Source organism: Moschus berezovskii, chromosome 26 (assembly GCF_049115385.1).
Source record: "Moschus berezovskii isolate FMDL1 chromosome 26, NW_MosBer_1.0, whole genome shotgun sequence".
Lineage (NCBI taxonomy): Eukaryota > Metazoa > Chordata > Mammalia > Artiodactyla > Moschidae > Moschus > Moschus berezovskii.
The window spans coordinates 5157347-5182623 of record NC_142485.1 but is presented as its reverse complement, the minus strand read 5'-3'; the positions used below and the strand labels follow the sequence as shown (position 1 = coordinate 5182623).

General features: G+C 46.7%; 1 protein-coding gene across 3 annotated transcripts in view; it reads right to left on the bottom strand.

Moving 5' to 3' along the window:
- RARB (retinoic acid receptor beta) overlaps positions 1-25277 on the bottom strand; it is a 189713-nt gene that overhangs the window by 135242 nt on the left and 29194 nt on the right. For 2 of the 3 annotated variants that reach the window (XM_055416736.2, XM_055416738.2), the window contains exon 2: positions 17872-18020. In XM_055416736.2, the coding sequence (XP_055272711.1) occupies positions 17872-18020 (149 nt within the window). Of the gene's footprint in view, positions 1-17871; positions 18021-18182; positions 18377-25277 lie in introns of those variants that run through there. The other variant, XM_088832683.1, reaches the window with a different exon arrangement.

The window sequence follows — 25277 nt, the reverse complement described above, 5'->3', positions numbered from 1 at the left end:
CGATCACCATCATGTGAGGAAGCACGAGCCGCAGGGAGAAGTTCCGGTCAGTTCTCTGCCCCAGAGGCCTGCTGAGGCCCCGGTCACCAAGCAGCACCAGCCCCCAGACACAGGGCTGAAGCTGCCTCCCAGGCCTTGGGCACTGAAGACGCTGTCTTCTCAGTGGAGGCCCAGACGAACCATCCCCACCATGTCCTACACTCCTGACCCACAGAACCCATGAGCAAAAATAATAAATAAATAAAATGCTGTTTTACGTCTTTAACATTTGTGATGGTTTGCTGTGCAGCACTGGTAAACTGGAACACACTGTCTGGATGACTGAGGGTCATTTTAACCCTGTGCAAATTTTTTTTTACCACATGCACTTATTTCAGAAATTAAACCCTAAGAAGGAGGGACTCTACTCTCTCTGTCTCACCTACACAATAAATGTGTCATACAAAGCAAAGGCACCAGTGGTAAAGAACCTGCCCGCCAATATAGGAGACTAATAGACACGGGTTTGATCCCTGAGTCAGGAAGATCTCCTGGAGGAGAGCATGACAACCCACTCCAGTATTCTTGCCTGGAGAATCCCAAGGACAGAGGGCCCTGGCAGGCTGTGGTCCATGGAGTCGCAAAGAGTCAGACATGACTGGAGTGACTTCACACACACAAAGCAAGGAGGTACTGTATTCACTGGAAGTTCTGAATATTCACTGGAAGGACTGAGGCTGAAGCTCCAATACTTTGGCCACCTGATGCGAAGAACTAGCTCATTGGAAAAGACCCTGATGCTGGGAAAGCTTGAAGGTAGGAAGAGAAGGGGATGACAGAAGATGAGATGATTGGATTGCATCAGCAATTCGATGGACATGAGTCTGAGCAAGTTCCAGGAGTTGGTGATGGACAGGGAAGCCTGGTATGCTGCAGTCCATGGGGTCGCAAAGAGTCGGACACAACTGAGTGACTGAACTGACTGTATTCGTGAATTCTCACTGTGCCCTGTACTTGTTAGTAATCACAGGATTTTTCATAATGAAAGGAAGGTATCTGTTATTTCACTGGTGTATATGACGAATGGGAAATGACCAATATTTGAAATTCAAAACCAGTTCAACCTGAGGCCAAGAAGAGACCTTGATAATTGATAAGAAAGCGGCCACCCTCGGCAGACAGCAACACGCCATCTACCTCATCAGGTGGCGAGATGAGCCCAGTGCTGCTCTTACATCATCAGTGCCATGCCGAGAGCAGAGTGGCAGTGGGTGGAGGGGAGAGACAGCGGGACAGCGGGCTGGACACCCCTGTCGAGTCCTGAGCGCTCAGAGCAGAACACTCCTCCTGAAGATGAAAGCAGAACGGGTCAGGATGCCTCCTGAAGTTGCCTGTCCTCCCCTCCTGTCTGCTAGGACACACCCAGCCAATCCTGCCTGAAACATCTTTTCCTCCATCTACCCCTTTGGCCCAAGTTATTACAGGGCGGGGGCTAACACAACCATAGGGTAAACACTAGCAATTCTCCCAGACACACAGTAGGACTGCATTTCATTCCCCTGGATGAGGCAGGGCCACACAAACCGCTTTGGGCAATGAATCGTGGTGAGCGGGAGCAGAGGTGGCCTGTGCCCCGCAGGGCCTTAGAACCACGTGGACCCACGCTTCTTCCTGCCCCCAGGAGGCTTGAGGAAGAGGAAACAGGAGTTACAAAGGTACAAAGTTTCCAAAATGTATGTAAATCATTTTCCCCCCATCTTATTTACATCACTTTTATATTCCTTTGGAGGAACTTCCGATAAGTTGCTAAAACGCTTACAGGTTGCTCGCGGTCAGCTTCCACATCTGATGTGGGGTGTGCCCAGCGGCACTGACAGCGACCCACGGAGGTCGTCATTCTCATCTCCCCTCCCCAGTGCTCCCGCTTCTAATAGTGTGCCTTGCAGGCAGTGGGAATATTTCCTTTCTTTTCTCTTTTTAATTTGCTGTGCCATGTAGCATGCGGGATCTTAGTTCCCCAAGCAGCGATGGAACCTGTGACGCTGTGGCGGAGGCTCAGAGTCCTAATGCCTGGACCGCCAGGGAAGCCCCAGGAACACTATTTCTGAGGCCCAGGGGTGATGAAGAATAGGATGGATGGAAAAGAACCAAGCAGAAAAGAAATACCTGACTAGATTTATTAACTAAAAAATACTCTTTTAGGCTCTTAAACCACTGGGTCTGTGATGTTAATCCTCTGCAAACACCCCACACACAGGTGTAGGGAGAGGAACAACACGACTTCATTATTGGGGTTTAAATCTGAATGTATCCAGTGGTGGCAATCTGCCCTTTTAGGCTCTGCCATAATTCATAATTCTGCGTAGATCCTACCTAGCACAAATAATTACAGAAATAAAGCCTGTATCTACATGTATAACAGATCCATGAGGCTCAAATTTTTGGTCAAGAGAATTAGCACCAAATACTCATTTAAACAGAACATAGTTCTCACCTAACTCTTACTAAAGCAGGGAATAATTTAAGACCAAAAATACTAATGGATGAGGAATTTTACACTTAATTCCATTTCAGGGAAAAATAACCAGAAGCAGTGGATCAATTTCTCACACCCTTTCCCATAATCTCTGGCGTTGCACTAATGCCTGCCACACTTTTTCTGTTGCCATTCAGTGAACAGTACTGAAAGCTGTTCAAGCATTTTAGCATAGTGTTTTTGATGAGAACGTAAACTGGATATACTTGCATTCAAATGGAAGAGAAGCCATCAAACACTATCTCGTGGGGTACTGGGTCCATACATGGTCTAATTTAGGGGACCAACCATCTGAAGGAGCATCTAACACAGCAGGACATGCCCCTGAAACTGATAAACATCGCAAACGCCCCCCTCAAAAGTCTAAGATTCTGAGACTCATTCTTGACGCTAATGAGGAGCACTGTAAACAAGGCCAGCAGCTTTCAAAAGCATTTCTTGGCTGAAAGTGTGTCCGCATTGCCCGAGTCCCCAGATACAGCAGACAAATCTGAGCATGCAATACAGAAGCAGGATCCACACTGAAATTCTTATTTCCCTCGGGAGCAGTCAGATGACCCCTGTGGGGTTTGACTAATCAGGATAATTTTCATGATTTGGGGGACTTTCCAGCCTGTATGAATGGCAGTGCTGTGTTACAGAGAATGCTGCTATTTTCAGATTCAAAAGTAGGGAGGAGAATTCGCGTTGTTTGATCATTCTACTTTCTCCAAATTTGTTTAACCATGAAAATCCTTTGTAAGACCAAAGTTTTCCCTCCCTCGCTGACCTACCTCAGAGTTCTTCCATCGCTCATTATTTTAAGGCTCACAGACCCTGAGAAGTACATTTAACATGTTCCACTTCAGAGCTGCAGCCAATATAAAGGATTCCCCCCCAACCCCCAGGCTTTTTCTGTAAAAAGCCTCCATAGAAACAGAACAGACAGGGTCACTGAAGATTTTGCTTTTCCTGATTAGAATATTTACTTTGCAAATCCACTGATCTCTGTTATAAAGGGAGCATTACGTGAGATCCTGAGAGGGAGGAGGGGGCCCGCGATAAAGCCCCGAGGGCTGCCTGGGCAACACTTGAGAGCAAGCTAATGAGTTAAATTCACTGTACGTGCCTTCTCGCGTTCTGACACCAGTGAACGGGAAGCAACCGCCCTGGCAGGCGGGCCACCTTGACCGTGCTGACGAGCCTGACAACCAGCTCTGCAGAAACAGCTCCACCTTGGATGCTCACGCGGCCCGCACTGCGCTGCTTCTGAAATAAAACAAAACCAACCCAAACAAAAATGCCCCGGGCGACAGTGCCAGCCACAGAACTGGTGCCAGACACCCGGGCAGGCTGCTGCGAGCAGAGGAATGTCATCTTTTCAACATGGAACAAGGAACAAGGCTCTGATGAGGCCAGGCTGCCAGAACCCAGCCTTCCCTCCTCCCCAGACAATGCGAGCCTTGTGCGGGGGAGATGCACACAGACCTTCAGTCCCATTTCTAGATATTTTTCAGGGATGAGTTCTAGGGTCCAGAGAACAAACTTCTCCCCATCCTGGCAGAGCTGAGCCACTGGACACAGCTAGCCACCTTTCTGAAGTGGAAAAATACTGAACTAAAAATAAAGAAAAAAAGAAGATACAGCTCATAAAAGGCACAGGAGAAATGCCAATTCCAAGGAAACTACTGTCATGAAAGAAGCTCAGAGACAGGAGATAGCTAGAAAGCTGTGTGATTCTCAGGACACGAGCGTTGCGTTGCACTCATATAGTTCCTGTGCTTAAGGACGCGTGTTTTTGGTTCAACATGAAAACAGAAAACAACTATCTCGTCTGTGGCTCTGCGGAAGGGCTAGCGATCTGCTTCTAAAGCTGGAGGAAGAAGTGGCTTTGTCGTCTTAATGGGAGACATATGTCAGTCCCCAGCCGTCTGCCTGCGGGAGGGATTTTCTGGGGTCATTCTGGCTACGTGTGATTTCTGTCTTGTGGGCTGATGCTGGGCTAGAGCCCCTGATAAAGGCCTTCCCAGCCTCTCTGTATGTCAAAACAGAAGATACCAGGAAATGAAGATGTTCAGAATCGCAGACTGTGAAAAGACATTGACACCATCAGGGAGGATTAAGCGAACAACTGTACAGTGTATCCATGCTGGTTTCCACGGTAACCACGTCAGGAGCAGCATCAGATCCTAAACCCGGGACATGCATTGTAGAACCTGGTGCATTTTCTCACCTGTGAAATGGAAGGAAAAAAAAACCTCCTCCACCTACTTCTCTAATTTTTATGAGGAGCAAATAAAACACCTCAGGCAGGGGCTCTCATCTCTCCGCTAAATTCACTACTGCTTTCCTATTGCTGGTGGCTCAGACGGTAAAGGATCTGCCTGCAGTGCAGGAGATCTGGGTTTGATTCCTGAGCCAGGAAGATCCCCTGGAGAAGGGAATGGCTACCCACTTGCCTGGAGAACCCCATGGACAGAGGAGCCTGCTGGGCTACAGTCCATGGGGTCGCAAAGAGTCGGATGTGACCGAGTGACTAACGCTTTCACACCTCCCTACTGCTAACAGCAGGTAGGTCCCCAAGCTCACAGCCAGGCTCCACCTCCCACAGCTGCTCTGACGCTAAGACCGGGACCTGGCCTGCTCCGTGCCCCCCAGGCCTGGCTTTGCCCACCTCTGCACTCTCCCTCCTAGTCTGTGGTTAGAACCAGAGGCGGCTAAGGGCCTGGTGGATGCCACACAGGAAGCAGCCTGCCTTTCTAATCTCTGTGCATAAGAGCAAGAACTAGCCGGGGACACATGCCCCAAATGGCTACTTGACAAGGAAACTCTGTACCAGAGAGGGCACATTCTGGAGGCTCGTTTCTGCACCCCCCCAACAGCGGCAGCAAAGCAAAGCTCAGCTGAATTTAATTGCATAAAGCAAAAGTGCTTGAGAAAGACTTAGAGGCAATACAAAATATAAGATAGTTTTCCTGTTTCTGTAATTTAACACAGGTATGCAGGAGGAGAAAGGCAACTATCCGGAGAGGGAAGACCAGGGAGGAACAGCCCTGCCCTCGGGAAGAGCAATCCAGGGGCTGGCAACACAGGCGCGCCCTCGTTACCAAAGGGGAAGCGGGGGCAGAGAAATCAGGAGTTTGGGATTGACACGCACACACTCGTCTCTGCACAAAACAATAACCAACAGGGAACTCTGCTCAATATTCTGTAATAGCCTATGTGGGAAATGAATCTGAAAGAGAGTGGATGTAAGCACAAAGGGAATGGAATCCCCTTGCTGCACACCGGAAACCAACGCAACACTGTAAATTAGCCTACTCCAACACAAAATAAAGAATAAGCTTTAAAAAGACAAAACCAGGAGTGCCCTTCCAGGCGATTCCATTCCTCGTGTTCCTTAGAGTTCATGCAGGAGAAGGAAATACAGAATTGGAAGCTCCCTGTTTAACCTCTCCAGTAAAAGGTTTGGAGAGACATCTGAACAACTCATCTCCCCAAAGTCACTAAAATCATAAACTCTGATGGTGTAAAATCTATTTAAACAGAAGTGATGTTCGGTTATAATTTCTATCACCTCTCAGGAAACCCCAGACACATGCTTTCATTTCTCTGACAAAATACAGTCTTCTTGTCATTTGGTGAAACTGTAATATATTGTCACAATTCATTTTAGATGATGGTCTCTAGGAATTTTGTATAAGTAACTTAGTTAACCATCCCCTCCCTGGGGTCCTACACTTGCTTTATGTCAAAAATGGTATTGATTTTTTGCTAGTTCTTTTCATTGACAAATTTCTTGAAACACATACACTTGTGACATCACTGGGAGCAAGGCATCCCCCGGTCAACAGGCTAACTATGAACACTGGGGCTTCCTTCTCTGCTGTGTGACAAGGGGAGAAAGCTTTACCAAGAACTAGACTTGAGGTTTGTTTAACAAAAGCAGCAAATGAGAGTGTTCTAGATATTTTTAAACAACAGACAAGCAAAGTAATTTAAACAAGCATTTATGAACTTGTAACCATTAAAAAATTCACAAACCACTTAAAACTACCAAATGAAATAAACTATTCTCACTCAGCTGACATGACCAAAAAAATATAGGATTGTAGGCGAATTCAGAATTCACCCTCCATTTCCTGTTTATTCCTACATCAGACACGAAGAAAAAAAAAAGACAGACTTTTCCTGCTTTTTCAATCCAAAATGATTTCTCAATTTAGAACAACATTTGTCCAGCAGAAGAGAAGAAGAAAAGTGTTTTCTCCTGTAGGAACTAAAACTAGCAACAGCCAGACTGTCATTTCATCTGTCTAGATGTTTCTAGATAAAGGTAGAGTCTAGATGTCGAGATTTTTATTTTCTTTAAAGCGCTAAGAGCTCATGGTGTTTTTAAGTATATTGCTCCAGTTGTTGATCCTTAAGAGTTTGCTTAAAGATGATATCAAAAAGAATGTATCTGTTTCAACGAAGGGTGAACCTCGAAGGGAAAGGCAGAAAGGACTAAGCAAATAAGCTGGATTTTGGCCACGCAAGACTTCATCCTGTTAATAAATTTTGTAAAACTGTTTATGAATATACCATCTCAAACCCAATATATGCAGATGCAATTCATTATATAATTAAAATACATATAATGATACCACTTATGGGCATTACCATGCAATTTAATCTTGTTTATTACCTGTCACTTATTACTATATTCCTTACTATACAATTATATCTGATTCCTGATTTAAAACACTTCTTCCTTTGGGCCCTACTGTGTTCAGGGCCCTACGTGGCGCCCTGGTAGTAATGTTCAGATGCAGCACCAGCCCTGGCCCTCCTGAGGCTTATGGTGTGACAGAGGGGGCAAGCAGCAAACACACCAAGTTAATTACATCACTCAGCCACGAAAAAGATGGAAATGATGCCATCTGCAGTGACATGGATGGACCTAGAGGTGATCACAGCAAGTGAAGTCAGTCAGACAGAGGACAAATACCATATGACACCACTTCTATGTGGAATCTAAAATACGGTGCAAATGAACTTATTTATAAAACAGAAACAGAGTCGCAGATCTGGGTATCAAGGGGAAGGGGGAGGGGCGAGTCTGGGATCGACACGTACAGACGACGCTGTGCAAAGCAGGTAAGTAAGGAGAGCCTACTGTGAAGCACAGGGAACTGTGCCCAACATTCTGTAATGACCCGCGTGGGAAAGAATCTAAAAAAGGGTGGACATCAGTAGACACACAACGGGTTCACTCTGCTGCACACCTGAAGCTGACACATCGTTGTAAATCAACCACACCCCAACAAAAGTTAATTAAAAGAAGTTAGTTACAACTGGCCTAAGCGCTACAAAGGAGAGGAGCAGAACATGTGACCGGGAAGGGCAAGGCTGTGCTGAGGAGACGGACCGTGGGGCCTTCTGAGCCCCTTTAACGTCAGCTGACCCCGGGGTTCCTGCATGCGGCTCTGCAGAACCAACCGGAGAAGGGAAGTGTGTGCGCTAAGTCGCTCCTTGTGACCCTGTGGACAGCGGTCCGATAGGCTCCTCTGTCCATGGGGTTCTCCAGGCTAGAAGACTGCAGTGGGTTGCCTGGCCCTCCTCCAGCGGATCTTCCCGACCCAGGGATCGAACCCGCGTCTCTTATGTGTCCTGCATGGCCGGCGGGTACTTTACTGCTAGCGCCACGTGGAAGAATGATACATTCCACATATCCAGAATGGATACATTTCCACTTTTCCATGTAATTCTCCATGGGCTATTCAAGGTTCCCTCGCTTTCAGATTAGTCTTCAACTTCTGCCTGGAACACCAGTCCCCCTTTCCTCATCTGGGAAGTGCTCACACAGTCCATGGTCACGCCGTCTGTTCTCCGAAGCCCTCCTGGGAAGTGCCAGAGGAACACGGGTCTCCTTCTCTGCACCCAGCGAGCCCCGAGGCCACACGTGTCACAGGCCAGAAAACACCCCGCTCCCTCCTTGTGGGCGCACTCATCGTCTTGGTCAGGAAACATCTACTCTATGCCTAGCACTGAACTGCCCTGTTCTGCATAGGCGCTGAGCATTGGGAGCAAAACCCAGAAAACCTTTCACTGCTCTAACGAAAGCCTGTCTCACAGAAGGTGCTTAGTAAGTGACTGACCAGTGAGAGAGTAAATTCTCCACTCTTGACCAGGTTTACAAAGAAAAGTTCTCTGGATCTATGAGGGGAACCTACTTCGTGGCTCAAAGACTGAAATAATGAGCTCGACGGCAGCTGCATAGCGCAGCTCTAGCCACGACAGCGTGCAGACATTGTCCGGTCTCTCGTTACTGTCCTTAGTATGTTACATTGTTCTTGGGACCGGACCCTTGCAACAAACCCCTCAGCAGAAGCAACCGTGAAGGACAGGCAAAGCCCGGAACGGTCTCCAAACAGAGCATAATGTTCATGTTTGTCGATGTCGATTAAAGACAACAACAACAAAAAACCAATGTCATCTCAGACGGCCCCGGTCAAATAAAATAACTGAGCATGTTTATAATATTTAACAGAAGTTCTAAAATTAAGTACAGACATCCATCTTCCTGATTGCAAAACTCTCTGACTGCACACACTACTTGCTATCTGCCAGGAAAAAAAAAAAAAAACCCAAACCAGTGGAGTGGCCGAAGGCCATTCTGGAGATGAGAGCCTCCTTCTTCAGAGGCAAGGAAACCAAAGGCAGATGAGAAAATGGATGCAACAAGCCCCAAGGGACCTGGGGGCTAGCGGAGTTTACTCTCCTCAAGGCTGCTTTAAATAGCAGGCGGCTGGCGTGACCACGATCAGACATCGCTCTGGGCCTCCTGGAAGCCTCACCCCAGCTCTGGTGGGGCTGGGCGCTGGCTCAGGGATGGGAAGTTTCCACCCATCGAGGGCGAAGCGGAGGGAACACAGACTGACCACCACTTGGGAGGCTGCCCAGGGCGGGGCCCGTCTGTTCACCCACCCCTCCTTGGCGAAGACTGCCTTGTAAGCCCTTTCTTCTTTTACTTCTTGATGTAAAAGTGTCATTTCTTTTGTGAGATGAACAAGATGACAGGGTTGTTGCTCTTTTGACGTACGCACCCACCTGTTTTTCTAATTTGTTGCCCCCACGAAACCCCACACTCTGGAACAGAACACACCACGGCTTCCTATCCTCTGGTTCAATGTGGCTGAAGCAGTCAGGTGTTTTCCAAACAGGCGATGAGGGTTGAGGTCCAGCTGTGTGACCTTGGCCACGTTCCTTAACCTCTCTGAACCTCAGTTTTCTCCTCTGTTAACGTGGTGGTCATACAGCCTCCCTGCCGCAGGGAGAATTAACTGAAACAGGAGTGTAAGATGCTCCCAGGCCTGTTAAAGAGAAGGAATCCAACAAGTACAGTTTCTTCCCTGCCTGCTACTCACCCTGGACTTGTAGACACCAGGGATTCCCACACCACACAAGCTACGCCTAATAAGAAATCAGTGCACTTATTGGATTCATGGTTGCAGTATTTGCCCTTTGGCATAGGATGCGGTTCAAACGTGTGCATTTCACACACCTGTGAAGCCGAGAGAGGTTAAGGGACACAACAAAGCAAGGAAAAAATGACCCTAGAGTCCAAGTTCAGTTTCTGACCTAAAATACTGTCCCCATTACACAGTTGATTCCTTCTCAACCGTGAGCTCGCACCTGCGTGTGTACTGAGTCGCTTCAGTCGTGTCCGACTCTTTGTGGCCCCATGGACTGCAGCCCGCCAGGCTCCTCCGTCTGTGGGATCTTCCAGGCAAGAATAGTGGAGTGGGTTGCCATTTCCTTCTCCGGGAGATCTTCCCCACCCAGGGACCGAACCCGCGTCTCTCACGTCTCCTGCACTGGCAGGCAGATTCTTGACCACTGGGGCCACCTGGGAAGCCCCGATCTCCCGTCCACCCCGGTTCCACTCCACTCATCTTTACCAGGCCATCCTTCCTTCCAACTCCAAACTGTTTGCCTGTCTGTGTCCCTGTTCCAGGAGGAACCCGTCTGTCATGTTCACTCTGCATCCACGGAGCCCAGCACAGCGACTCTGGAATACAGTTTGGGAAAACTAATTCCACACGACACCAGGGCACAATAGAAAGAGGTGTGTAATCACACGTCAGCTCCGGCACCCTCATCTTTTGCTGAATGAGTGACTCGGCCACTTTTCCCCATAAGGGGTGGTGTCCATTTCTCCATCCGTTGAATGCTGGCATAACCACACTTGGGCAGCGGGAGGGACACTAGCAAATGTGACATAACCAGAGGTGTGTACACTGGTGGTGTCCTGCCTTACTGATGGCAGCCTGTCCACACCACATGAAGAAGAGCAGGCTAGGCTCACAGGAGGAGGGGCCGGTCACGCTGTCAAGGTCCTGATCGTGTGCATCAGCTGGCCCAAGCCAAGCCAGCCCAGACATGAAGACCTGCAGAGAATCGTAGCCAACCAGAAATGTCTTTTGTTTTAAGGCAAAAGCCTTAAGGCTTTTTGTTAGGCAGGAAAAGTTAACTGATACAAAAGATCAAGGGATTAGATCTAGTAGATAGAATGCCTGCCTGAAGAACGGATGGCGGTTCTTAACACTGTACAGGAGGCGGTGACCAAAACCATCCACAAGAAAAAGAAATGCAAGAAGGCAAAGTGGTTGTCTGAGGAGGCCTTACAAATAGCTGAGAAAAGAAGAGAAGCGAAAGGCAAAGGAGAAAGGGAAAGATCCACCCAACTGAATGCAGAGTTCCAGACAATAGCAAGGAGAGATAAGAAAGCCTTCCTAAGCGAACACGTAAAAAAATTGAGGAAAACAATAGAATGGGAAAGACTAGAGATCTCTTCAAGAAAAGTGGAAATAACAAGGGAATATTTCATGCAAAGATGGGCACAATAAAGGACAGGAATGGCAAGGACCTAACAGAAGCAGAAGAGGAGGAGGGAGCAAGAATACACAGAACTACACAAAAAAGGGTCTTAAAGACCTGGATGACCACAACAGTGCAGTCACTCACCCAAAGCCAGACATCCCGGAGTGTGAAGTCAAGTGGGCCTTAGGAAGCATCACTAGGAACAAATCTGGTGGAGGTGATGGAATTCCAGCTGAGCTATTTCAAATCCTAAAAGATGATGCTGTGAATGCGCTGCACTCAATACGCCAGCAAATTAGGAAAACTCAGCAGTGGCCACCGGACTCGAAAAGGTCAGTTTTCACTCCAATCCCAAAGAAGGGCAGTGTCGACAAATGTTCAAACTACCACACAATTGCACTCATTTCACATGCTAGCAAAGTAATGCTCAAAATCCTTCAAGCTATGCTTCAACAGTATGTGAACTAAGAACTTCCAGATATTCAAGTTGGTTCAGATAAGGCAGAGGAACCGGAGATCAAACCGCCAACATCCATTGGATCATAGAAAAAGAGAATTCCAGAAAAACATCTAATTCTGCTTCATTGACTGTGCTAAAGCCTTTAACTGTGTGGACCGCAACAAACTGTGGAAAATTCTGAAAGAGCTGGGAATACCAGACCACTTTACCTGTTTCCTGAGAAAGCTGTATGCAGGTCAAGAACCAGTCCTGTTCTTGGACTGGTTCAAAATTGGGAAAGGAGTACATCAAGGCTGTATATTGTCACCCAGATTATTCAACTTCTCTGCAGAGTACATCACGTGAAATGTCAGACTGGATGAAGCACAAGCTGGAATCAAGATTGCTGGGAGAAATATCAATCACCTCAGATATGCAGATGATACCAGTCTAATGGCAGAAAGTGAAGAGGAACTAAAGAGCCTCTTGATGAGGGTGAAAGAGGGGAGTGAAAAGGCTCACTTAAAACTCAGCATTTAAAAAATTATATTATGGCACCTGTTCCTATCCCTTCATAGCAAATAGAGAAACAATGGAAACAGTGGCAGACTTTATTTTATTGGGCTCCATAATCACGGTGGATGGTGAGTGCAGCCGTGAAATTCAGACACTTATTCCTAGGAAGAAAAGTTATGACAAACCTAGACACCATATTAAAAAGCAGAGGCATCACTTTGCCGACAAAGGTCTATATATTCAAAGCTATGGTTTTTCCAGGAGTCATGTACAGATGCTGAGAGTTGGACCATAAAGAAGGCTGAACACTGAAGAAGTGATGCTTTCTAACTGTGGTGCTAGAAAAGACTCTTGAGAGTCCCTTGAGTTAATCCTAAAGGAAATCAGCACTGAACATGCACTGGAAGAATTGATGCTGAAGCTCCAATACTTTGATGGACTGATGTGAAGAGCCTGCTCATTAGAAAAGACCCCGATGCTGGGAAAGGTTGAGGGGAGGAGGAGAAGGGGGCGACAGAGGATGAGAGGGTTGGATGGCACCACCGACTCGATGGACATGACTTTGAGCAAGCTCCGAAAGATAGTGAAGGACAGGCAAGCCCGCCGTGCTGCAGCCCATGGGGTCGTAAAGAGTTGGAGACGACTGAATGGCTGAACAACAGCGACAACAGATTATAAAATATGTCCCATGAACGTCTCCAAAGTAAACCAGGTGTTTCTGGAAGTGGCTCACTTACATGGAGACTATTCATCTCTGGCTCTGGGCAATGAGGAGCTGGGAGCTGAGTGGGCATGAGGGGTGGAGGAACAGATAGGCAGAGTGGTCCTGAAGCTGTTGCCACGGAGACCAGGTGGGCAGGGAAGGGACGCAGCTCTCCTAGGCCCACAGTCCCCCAGAAAGAGCTGATGCCATCTTTGGTATGAATGCTTTGGGCCATCAGCTTCTGAGTTTTAGAAACTGGATGGGCTTCCCAGGTGGCGCTAGTGGTAAAGAACCTGTCTGCCAATGCAGGAGACATAGGAGACAAGGATTCAATCCCTGGGTCAGGAAGATCCCCTGGAGGAGGCCATGGCAACCTACTCCAGTATTCTTGCCTGGAGGATCCCATGGGCAGAGGAGCCTGGCGGGCTGCAGTCCACAGGGTCACAAAGTCAGACACGACTGAGCGGCTAAGGACACACGCGTTGCAGAGACCAGGAAACTAGGCGCAAGGGACAAACATGGTCTACTGCCTGTTTTTGTAAATAAAGTTTTATTGGAACATAACCAAGCCTATTCATTTACATATTGTCTGTGGGTCCTTTCATGCAACAATGGCCGAGTTGAGACCATTTGGCCTCTGAAGCCTAAAATATTTACTGTCTCGTCTTTACAGAATCAATGTGCCAACTCCTGTCCTAGCGTCATCAGTGGAGGTTCCAAGTACTGGCTAGGTCTTAACCTAAGTCTTGAAGGAAAGAGGCAGTGTCTACTTGTGTACAAGGGAACAGGGAATTTCTGAAAGACCATTACAAGAAAGAACACGAAGATTTTAACCAATGTTACAGTACTGTGTGCAAAAGTCACCGTAATACGTTAAGGACAGTACAAAACAATAACTAAGCATATACACCGCTTACAATGTGCCAAGGGCATGCTTCATAGTAACTCACTTTATATTCACAACAGTATTACAAGGTGGTGGTCTTATTATCTCTGTTCTTCCAATTGAGAAAAGAGACAGAATTAAAGATGCTTGCCCAAGGTCAGAAAACCAGAAACCAGCCTAGCTAGGAGTCAAATCCTGGTGTTCTCACTATAGATCCCACACCCTTTGAAAGCTACAAATATGGAAATATAAAATATGATAAAGGTCAAAACTTTACACAAATTCTAGCTATAAGCAATGCAACTGTTTCTTAAAGACACCTGAAAATCAGCTTTACAACTTTATGCTGTTACACCTTCTCAGCTAACTACACCACATGTTCATTTTATGCACCCTTTGTCCCCTGTAAAAATTTGCCAGCGCTTAGCTGGAAATCCCCTAAACGGGACATCCCTGTGGGACAGCTGGTGGTTACGTTGCCATGGTGATGCCGCGTCAACACACAGATGCTGACCATTCCCAGAGGTAGCCCACGGCCCGTTCATCAGCTTCTGAGGCCGATACTGCCACCTGGTCCCTAGGGAGACATAGGTTCTCTCCCCGAAACAACAGCCAATAAGGTCACTCTGATTACGACTGGCAGGAGTCACTGTGGATATTCCTTCTGAAAGATATAAATTGGGTTCTGTTTGGAAATCCTACTTTAGAGCAAGGGCTTCCAGTCTAGAACTGCAATCTAAGAGTGGGCAAAGGGTGGGCCCACTCTTATAGGTCGGCGGGGGGCCGTGGTGCTGATCTGCTGGTAGCCTGAAATGGCACCAGGCATGGGGCCCACTATAAACAACCAGATTGTGGTTTGTTTGAGAAGTTGCTTTTTGACTCATTACCTTATTATTACAAGGGAGAGAGTCCTAATAGTCTTCAGTAATATTAACTCTATCAGACTAACAGAGCTTACACCGATAAACGTCTTTTAGAAGGCATTTTGGCAATTTGTTTAAGCCTTAAAAATGTACAGAGCCATTGACCTAGAAACTCCACTTCTACTAATTTATCCTAAGTAAGTTATCTGAGTTAAACAAGATTTACCAAAGCATTATTTATAGTAGAGAAACACCGGGACTACCTCAGTTGTACAATAGGGGATTCATTAAATAAATTGTGATGTACCATAAACCACTACATTAATGGTACAGCCTTATAAACTATGCAGTTGTTTACATTTTGGTCATGAAAGATTATTAAATTTAAAAAGAAAGTCAAAACCAGTGTACAATATAAAATTCTATTCTGATTAAAAAAAAAAAAAACAACGTGCATAGAGCTAATAGAAAAACAGGTTTAACAGGGGTTTCTGTCCCAGGGGAGAACACTGGTTATTTTAATGTTCTATTTTTTTTTTTATACAATAAAGTCTGCACTGTACTGGTCATTTTAAAAATGAAAACAAAAGTTATATTTCATTTTTTAAAGTTATATACTTTTTTCTATATATATATAACTTTAAAAAATGAAATATAACTTTTTTTTTTTTTTAAATGACCAGTACAGTGCAGACTTTATTGTATTGGTGATTACGTCATACTTTTGGCTTCTTAAGCTTTTCAATTCTATGAATTTTGTCACTATATCTTCCCAGCAAGCCAAAATGCAGACCAGTCTTTCTCAACAACCAGGGGGCAAGGCAGCCCACACTTTCAGAGACCCACCCATCGTCCAGAGCTATGGTGGGCTTGATCCTTAAGCTGGACAACTGGCTGGCCGGCTCATCTGACCTTACTGGGCTTCCTGTTCTTTACTGAAAAGATACACCCCAGCAGGACTCTGAACAGCTTTCCCAAGTTCATCAAAGTTGCTTGTACTGATCCAGGTCTTGTTTTTGTTGGGGTTTTTCCTAAAAAGAGTCAGAATCCTGTGCAGGAGGTCAGAGAACTCGCTGACTAAGAGCTGATTAAAACAGCTTGTCCTTCAGAGACTGTGAAACAGCTTAACACGTGGGCAGGGCCTGGGATCTGGCACAAGCAGACACGCTGGCTCATTTCTTTTCCCAGGGCAGAAAGGGAGCAGGTGAGTGGAGCCACAACAGCCCTCATGAAGGTTTCTGGACCTAAGATGACAAAGTTTTTTGAAATAAAGGAGTGTCCTTTCATTTAACTTTCAAATGAGCACTGGAAAAATGATGTATTTATGCATTGCACAACACATGGACAGAAGGAACTGGGGTTCTCTGAACCCTTCCCAAATCTCAGGGTAAATTTCAGGAGGTTCAGCGAGGGGTTACCGATATTGAGCAGTACTCCGAGGGCATAAAAGCTTCACTTTCCACCCAGCTGCCAGCTGGCCGCCATGCTCACTGCCTTGCCTACCCTATCTAAGGCCACTGGAGGAAGTGGCCTTCGTTTCACGCCAACATGATCCCAGAGAAAGAGATGTCCCTCGGGCTGTAATGAATTTTCCCAAGCGGGCCTCACCCTGTAAATGAATACATGCTTATTCAAATGAGTTAAGAAGGAAGGAAAAGTCACCGAATCTCTTTGGTGACTGATGCTTGGGTGTCTGCTCACGTGGCTCTTCCGGCGGCCAGCTGTGGGAGAGTCACAGCTGAGGCGAGGGCCCCAGGTCCCCCACCACGTGTCTCCAGGCCAGCAGACACGCAGTGTGGCAGGCACAAAGCACAAAGACCCCATCGGCCCTTCCTCTGTGCTCCCGCCTCTCATCTTCTGTCTCCGCCGCTCCTTGGGCTGAGAGGTTGAGTTTATGTTCCCACCTCTTGGGTTAAGAGGCTGGGCTTCTGACCTGCTCTGGCCAACACCGGAACGTGTCAGGAGCCAGAGCCTGCCACCTCTGGGCCTCCGGAGGCCTTGAGTGGCCTGGTGCCCTTTTCTGGAACCCTGCCCATGGGAATACCCGGGACCAGCCCATCGGGAAGAGAGGCCCTCACCCCCCAACGGACAGTACCCTTAGAAGCAGAGCCGGCTGGCTAACCAGTCCATGTGGAGCATGGCCAGGACCACGCGTACCCCCCAGAGGAACTTGGCCGAGAGCACTGGCCCACGAGTTGCAAACCAAAGAAAAGTCTGTGGTCTCAAGTCACGCCATTTCAGGATGGTTGGTCACAGACCCCGAGCACACAGTAAGTACCCACTCTCATCAGCCAAAGACAAAATGCCCTGGAGCATCTGGGGGTGCTGCGGGGTGGGGAGTGGGGGGCTGTAGCTTTCCACATTAAACACACCTGAACTGCCACCAGCGAGAACAGAAATGAGGCCGTGTATCTAGCGAAGGGCTTCAGGACAGACACAAAGCCTTTGAAAGGCTGTCTGTGGGTGAGCTGGATCTGCCTGTGAAGCCATTCTTTGTTTCTTCTCTCTCTTTAAAAAAAAGCAAGAAGCTCTTTCACTCAATTAAGCCTGTTGGACTCGATTACGACTCTCTAGTCTGATTCAAAGCAGCCACAGAGTCTCTGACACATGTTCAGCCTCCACGACTCCGTAGGCTGGGATTTTAAATCCAGCTCCCCTGAATTTATGACACACACACAGTAGCAAGTCCCTACAGGCTGAAAATCAAACTGTAATTCAAAGGCCACAGGGCTGAGGAAACAGCCAGAAGATAAATCCCAATTTCAACCTTGGATTCTCTGCAAGTTGATTCAGGGGACTGTCAGTCATATTTAAAAATAAAATAAAACTACAAAGACACCAGACGGCGTGTTCTAAAGAGAAATAGGGTGATGCTTTTCAGGACGCCTTCAAAAGGCTCTTGTTACCTGAAAAGAACTGCCACGGGTTATTTTAAGGGCCCTGGAACATTTGGCTTCCATCAGTCATCTGGAGAAGTTTCTGCATTTTTAACTAATGAGCTATATAAGGAAGAAATGAAACCATCAAACACAGCTCAGACCACCAAACCGACTGGACAGGCCGGGCCAGATGTCAAGGCGCCCCAGACCTGGAGCTGGCACTCACCTTACACCCCTCGCAGGCGCTGACCCCATAGTGGTAGCCGGACGACTTGTCCTGGCAGACGAAGCAGGGCTTGTACACGCGGGGCGGTGGAAGCGGGGACGGGGGGCTTGGGACCAGTTCCTCGGAGCTGGTGCTCTGGGTCTCAATCGCTGTGGTGGAGATGCGGAGGGGAGAAAAGGGAGAAGACACATTTCAGTTCATGACTGTTTCCCCAGCGGGTTCACAGGCCTCCGCCCCCAGTTCAGCTGCAACATCGCCAGGACAGGCCCACAGGGCCAGCAGTCAGGGTGGACACTGCAGGGGGAATCTACCTCTAACGTGGGTCTTTGCAGTTTACAAAGCAATCCTGCATGTCTCTCTCATTGGCAGAATGCTTCCACACCGAGAGGGAGGTCATGTTATCACTGTTTTATCCTCAAAAGAAACAGAAACTCAGAGGAGCGCAGTGACTCATCCAAAATCAACAGGGTCGTGGTGGAGCCAGGACACAAAGTCAGATGCTCACACCGCACACCCAGGGCTCTTTCAATTCCTGTTCCGCCAGTTTTCAGTTTATTTAAGAGTCTCAGAAATGACCTGCTTGACCCTGCAGTAACGTAACCAAAAGTAAGTCTCCTTAGGGCAAAGGAAGAAAATGCCCCAGACAGCCATCCAACAATGGGGAGGGTCTTCAGCGTGGGGCCAGAGCCGAGCATCACGAACAGCAATGGGGGCGAGATCTTTGCTATTCAGGGTACCCCTTGGACCAGCAGATCAGCATCACATCAGAGACGATTAGAAAGCGTGGTCATCAGGGTCCAGCTCAAGTCCATGGAGTCAGCGTGTGCTCAGCCATGCTGGACTGCAGCCCGCCAGGCAACTCTGTCCATGGGATCTCCCAGGCAAGAATACGGGAGTGGGTCGCCATTTCCTCCTCCAGGGGATCTTCTCAGCCCAGGGAGCGAACCTGTATCTCCTGTCTCCTGCACTGGCAGGTGGATTCTTGACCCCTGAGCCACTGCGGAGTCAGATTTGCATCTGAACCAAACCGCTGGGTGACGGAACGACAAGTAATGCTTGAAGAGCAAGGCACTGCAATAATAACGGCTCAGACTGCTGCTGCTCTTTGTTGTAGATTTACCAACAGGGGACCCCCATCTCATTATCTCACCATCCCAAACCCATGAGGAATACAAACTTACAGAACTTCAACCCCCAGGATTCTCCCATCTCCACCCCCCAGATTTATGCTCCAAATCAAAGAAAGACGTGGCTCTATTTCTATTACAGGCAAAACTGCTCATAAAGGATGATGGAAGTAGGAAAGAGTGACTGAAAGTGGTCAAATAACGTTCCAGAATCTTCCAAGGTCCAACCACTTCACAATATTCAGTGTATTTCTCAGAGTATTAAACTCCCAGTTGTTTCACTGTTCGTCATCTCCAGGACCAGCGATTCTACTGACTAGATCGTCTTGTAGCCCAACTTTCAGCAAGTCAAGTCAGCTCTCCTCCCTACACGCACTGCTCACCCATTCCCGTCCGGGATCCTGCTGCCAGGCTAGCCTAGCGATCAAGAACATCTCCCACCTCAGCTGCTGCAGAAGCCCCTGCACTGGCCTCCCGGTCCGCTCTCTTCTAGGCCCCGGGTCCATTCTGCAAACACACAGTCAGACAGCTGCTGCAGAGTTAAAACCAACCCTCTCCCTAGCCTGCCCAAAGCCCTCGAGCAGTCACTGAGGCCAGCAAACTCCTTGCTAGGTGTTCGGTAAGGCTCTTCCTGATGTGGAGCCTTAGTGATGACACTGGATGCAATGACTGTCCTCCTTGACGGACCTCCAAGCACTCGGTTTCTGTTCCATCCCTTGAGCAGGCCAAGCCCTGGTGTCAGCTTTACGGGTGTCACACTAAGAGCTCTCTGTATCTGGTAATTCCGAGAACTTCATGTGTCTCGTGCGTCTTCTCCCCCACATCTCCTCACAGGAGGCTTTCCTAAATACGAGGCCCCTTCCCACTCCTGGTCAGTGTATTCCATTTTACTTTCTAGAAAACCCAAGTAGCATCTAAATTTAGAATGTCTGTGCACACCATCTTATATCCTGCCTGTGCAACCCCACAAGTATGGGTCTGGGGAAACCAATGAACTTAGATGAAATGTTTATAACTCTGCTCCAGGCCTAGAAGAGATTCTGGCACATCATAGTTGGGTAATCGATAAATATTCAATGATTTAATACATGAGCTTTTCCAATTTTCCTTCTTTATCTTCATTCCAAGCCCCAAATGCCCCTCTAAGTTGTTAAATGGTAAAATTAGAAACCAAATAGCTTTCAAAAACTCATTTGCTTCCTTTAAAAGTAATTAATTATCCCTTTGGAAGAGAATCAACTATAATTATAGTATTTTCATAATTCAGAAGAATCTTGGAATGAATTCATTAGAGCTGCGCAGGCCTAGTAGATAAATCTAGTATAGTCTTTCCTGGGTAGCTTGGCACAATCGTAGCACGAGTTGCACAGGAAGGTCAGCCTTTAACATGTCACAAAAGCTCATCAGACCAGCTATCAAGCTACAGATACAGAAGGATGCTTCACACTAAGCTAATCAGCTTCATCGAAAGCAAGTGAGTCAAGCATCAACAAGAAAACAGTACCAAATGATACACCAGCGTTTGCTAAAAATCTAGGGAAACAATACAAAATAAGCTGCAAGGATACAAGGAGCTTCCCTGGTGGCTCAGATGGTAAAGAATCAACCTACAACGCAGGAGACGCAGGTTCGATCTCAGGATGGGGAAAGATCCCCTGGAGAAGGAAATGGCAACCCACTCCCGGATTCTTGCCTGGGAAATCCCATGGACAGGGGCGTCTGGAGGGGTACAGGCCATGGGGTCCCAGAGAATCGCACGCGTCTTAGCAACTGAACAACAAGGGCTAAACCACCACGACGAGGACGCAGCAGGGGGAGTGGAGCCGATGTTTTACAGCGATAAACGGAGCACAGACTTTAAACTGTGAATCACCGCAGTGTGCATCTGTAACTCATACAATACTGGACATCAGCTGTGTTTAAACTGTGAATCACCATAGTGCACATCTGTAACTCATACAATACTGGACTCGAGCTATGTTTCAATTTTTAGAAAACCCAAGATACTGCTACTGCCACTGTTACTATTGCTATTACTGGCTGTCACTGATCCTGAGTCACCACTGACTATAAAATGCATGGTTATTCTACATTATCATTTAAGAAAGACAGAGTACTGCCAATTAAATTATGATCCATGAGGGCTTGTGAGACACAGCCTGATTTCAGAGAAGTTAAAAAATTAAAAGCTTCTGGAGCCCTGAAAAAAAAAAAAACTAAGAAAACAAACCCATACAGAATTACCTACAATCCTTTCACTCGGAGAAAATTACTGTTATCTCAGCATCTGTCCTTCAAAACATTTTACCGTGAATGTAAATGTTTTTTGTTTATTTTCCGTTCCGTTCCGTTCCGTTCAGTCGCTCAGTCGTGTCCGACTCTTTGCGACCCCGTGGACTGTAGCCTACCAGGCTTCTCCGTCCATGGGATTCTCCAGGCAAGAATACTGGAGTGGGTTACCGTTTCCTTCTCCAGGCAAAAAAATAAAAGTGGAATTACACTGTAAATTGTTTGCAACTTTGTTTAATTTACTGTGTCATGAGTTTGTTTCCTTGTCAATAAATATTCTTTCCCACAAAACATTCCATCATGATGACTATCTTTGTAGCTAATCTCAGCACATCTCCAACTGTGTCCTTAGGATAAATTCTGGGAAGTAGAATCATTAATTTGAAAGGTATGGTTATTTTGTTATTTCTAGAGGGGCTGTGTCAGCTTACACTCCTGGACATCAACGTGAGTGAGTCTGCCCCTAAATGCCTCCCAGAACTTTCTGATTGGTTTTATTTGTCTGTCTTTAGTTCCCCTCAAGGGAGCAAGCTAGGTCATCACCACGACGGTCGATCCCGAGTTGCGTGCAGTGTGGGTAGAGTGTATTTCAATATCCCACTGGCTCACGTAGAACAGCTAATCTGGCTCGATTAGCAAAGCTGTAAATAGAGTTCTGTTAGGGCTGGACTCAGCTGTCAGAGCTGCCTCCTAAATTTTAGAAGTGGGTGTAATTTCCATAAATACGCCTCTTTGAATTCATGTGTTGAGAGAGTCCAGCATCCCTCCCTCCCAAAGGGAGGAAACAGAACTGCAGGCAATCTAATCCCAAGCAACTCTGGCAAAGCACCTGAATGAGGAGAGGCCTCCAAATCCTAAGACATTTTATAAAAGGTCACTAAAAGCCTTTCTAGTGGAGGAGAGTCACTTATAACCAAAGACTGAATCAGAAGACTTTTTCTGAAAAGTTGTACAGATGAAAATGTTCTATTTGGAAGCAATCAATAGTGAATGCTGTGGACTTCTCCTAAGGCTGTGGTGATTTCACCAGCAGTGCTATGAACTTTCCCATATTTGTACAATGGATGCTCATGTGTTTAATTGTTTAATTCCCCGAGCGGCTGTAACATGCCAAGCATATGTTATATGCTACGGACAGTACATGGTGTAATCCCTTAGCCCTGACAAGTTTGGCCCAATATAGAGTAAACTAACAATTAGAAATATAATACAGTGGTTCTCAAACTTGGCTGTATATTAGAACTACCTGGGGAGCTTTAAAACTTCCTAATGCTTAGGCTTTATCTATGACCGATTATGCCAGAATGCTTGAAAGTGGGAGCCAGGCATCAGCGCTTTTTAAAAAATATTCCCAGGTGAATCCAAATTGCAGCAGTTTGGGAACCATGGATAAATTACGTATCAGAGAGGGCCATATAAACCTTATTCAGCTCAGAAAAATCATGGGAGTCTTCCCAGAGGAGGTGACCAGGCTGTTTTGAAGAATGAATGGATTCTGCTGCGGTTTGCAATGTGAATCCTACAAATGCCATGTGTGCATCCCACACAAACATAAACAGTAAAGACTTATATGACACAAGAAACAGTGATCTTTGGAAAAAATTTTGGTAAAGTGATCATTTGGTAAAATGATCTTTGGTAAAGAATTAACTGACTGTATACAGTCACCTCAAACTGGATAATCACTAGTCTCACTTCTTCCATGTGGCCCCCGAAGCTGAGAACAACGCAAAGCAAAAAAAGAAAAATCTCAGTGGTGCTGTCAGACTGCCAAAGCTGGCTTTAAGCAAACAAGCCAAACAAGCTCTAGAATTACAACGAGGATATGGCATCAATATAAAAGTGGATTTGAACTTCAAGGCAACCTCTGGCTTTTTCGGTAACACAGCAAAAACATAACTCTGGCCAAGTTTTATTAGAGATCCTCTTCCCCCGTGTTCCCCCTCTATTTCCACCCCAATGAAGACAGCAGGGAACAAGCCGGGTGGGCAGCCCACGGCTCCCTTCAGCTCTGGTGTTTAAGACAGCTACAGAGTGCCTGGCCATTGATCTGCTCCCTGTCATCCTGCTTAAATCAATAATCTATTAGTCCCTTTAAATGAGAGTTAGATTCATCAAATGCCCTTGAGAGGCCTCAAACATTCTGTTCCTTATTCCAGGCAAGCACAGTCTATGGAATGATAAAATTTTTGCTCAAAAACTCTGCAGGCTCAGCAGACAACGTGTCCTGTATTAGCTCATTCAGCGATGTCAGGCAGGCCAAAGAATGCAGTTTTTAGACTTCCCGGGGGGAAAAGAGGCTGGTGTCATTCAATAAAACAACGGCACTCCAGCCATCCTGTGGGGATTTCAGTTTGGGGAAAAGCAGCCTTTGAGGACTCATCCGGACATGCTTTTTCTTTATTTCCCTGCTTACCTATTGTCCTGCTCGGTTTTGGCCGGTGGCTGCCTCCCCGACAACAGCAGCCTCCAGGGCAGCATCCAAACTGCACACCAGACCGGCTGTCAGGGAACCGCCAAGGCAGGAACTTCTGTGATCAGGCGAGGTGGACATTTGGCTCCACAGGTCCCTGCCCAGAGCAGAGTCAGCACCACAGGAGCTCAGGGGCCTTCTCCAGGCTGCCAAAGGAGACAGCCAGTCCACACCTGCACTGACAGAAGCTTCTAGTCCCTATTCTAAACCTCTCCATTCCCGCTACACAGCGGAGGCTGTCACTCGGGCAAACAAAGCTAGAAGCACCATCCTTGCAGAAAAGCCGTCACAAGTCTTGACTGCCTTCATACTAACTCTCCTCCAGGTGTGTCCCGACCATGATCAGAGGCAGACTTCTGGGGGGAGTGAGGAAGGCTTTTGCTTTAAATGAGTGATTTTCAGACTATCTATGGTAAAGGACCATTTCTTTTTTTTTTTTTTTTCATTATAGATTGATAGTAATAAAAGCAAATCTCGAGGGGGGAAAAGATACAAAATGAAATCTCAAGGAAAAAAGGAATTTCAGAAAAGATGCTCAAAACACAACTGCAAATTCCGTTCCGTTCCGTCGCTCAGTCGTGTCCGACTCTTTGCGACCCCGTGGACTGTAGCCTACCAGGCTTCTCCGTCCATGGGATTCTCCAGGCAAGAATACTGGAGTGGGTTACCGTTTCCTTCTCCAGGGGATCTTCCCGACCCAGGGATTGAACCCGGGTCTCCCGCATTGGAGGCAGATGCTTTAACCTCTGAACCACCAGGGAAGCCCCAACTGCAAATTAAAAAGAGGAAAAAACCCGATTTTTTTCTAGACATAAAATTACTCTGTCAAATTGCTGGACAAATTTCTAAACATCTGCTCTCTCTGCCCCATTCTTCCAGGACTGGCAAGGGGCTTAAGTTGGCACTGTGAGAAGCACAGCTCTGAAGGACTCTAAACTCTGACGCTGTTTGCAAACAAAACAAAAACAAACTAAACAAAGTCTTCACCTACCAGATACTGCACAAAAGCAGAATACCAGCACTCCCAAGTCTCACAGCTTTCTTAAACACTGTCACAACTCTGGAGGTTTAATTCACTCCAAAAAAAAGCAAAATAATAATACTATTGCATGTTAAGAGGACTTGGTGCTTATAACTTAACTTACCTGAGAAAACACAGTATAAATGTTGTTACAACACACCTGAGTGTCATTTAAACACACAGAAAGCGTCTAACAATAGCTCCCTTCACAATTCCTAACATGCCTGGCATTCTTCTAAAGGTTAGATTAAGTAGCAGATAACATTTTTAAGAGAAGGCACAGTATACTGTTTTTCTTTGTTGTTGACGTTTTTTTTCCTTTGTGAGAATTAATTTACAGCTGGCTAAGCCATGTTGACAGACTTCAGGATTTTATGTTGGGCCTGATTAGACGCGGGCGGGGCAGGCATCCCACGTTATGAAAGTCTTGCCTTTTTTACTAGAATCTTCGATGATTAAGACAGCATTTTAATACACTCTCTGGGCAGTCGAGCCT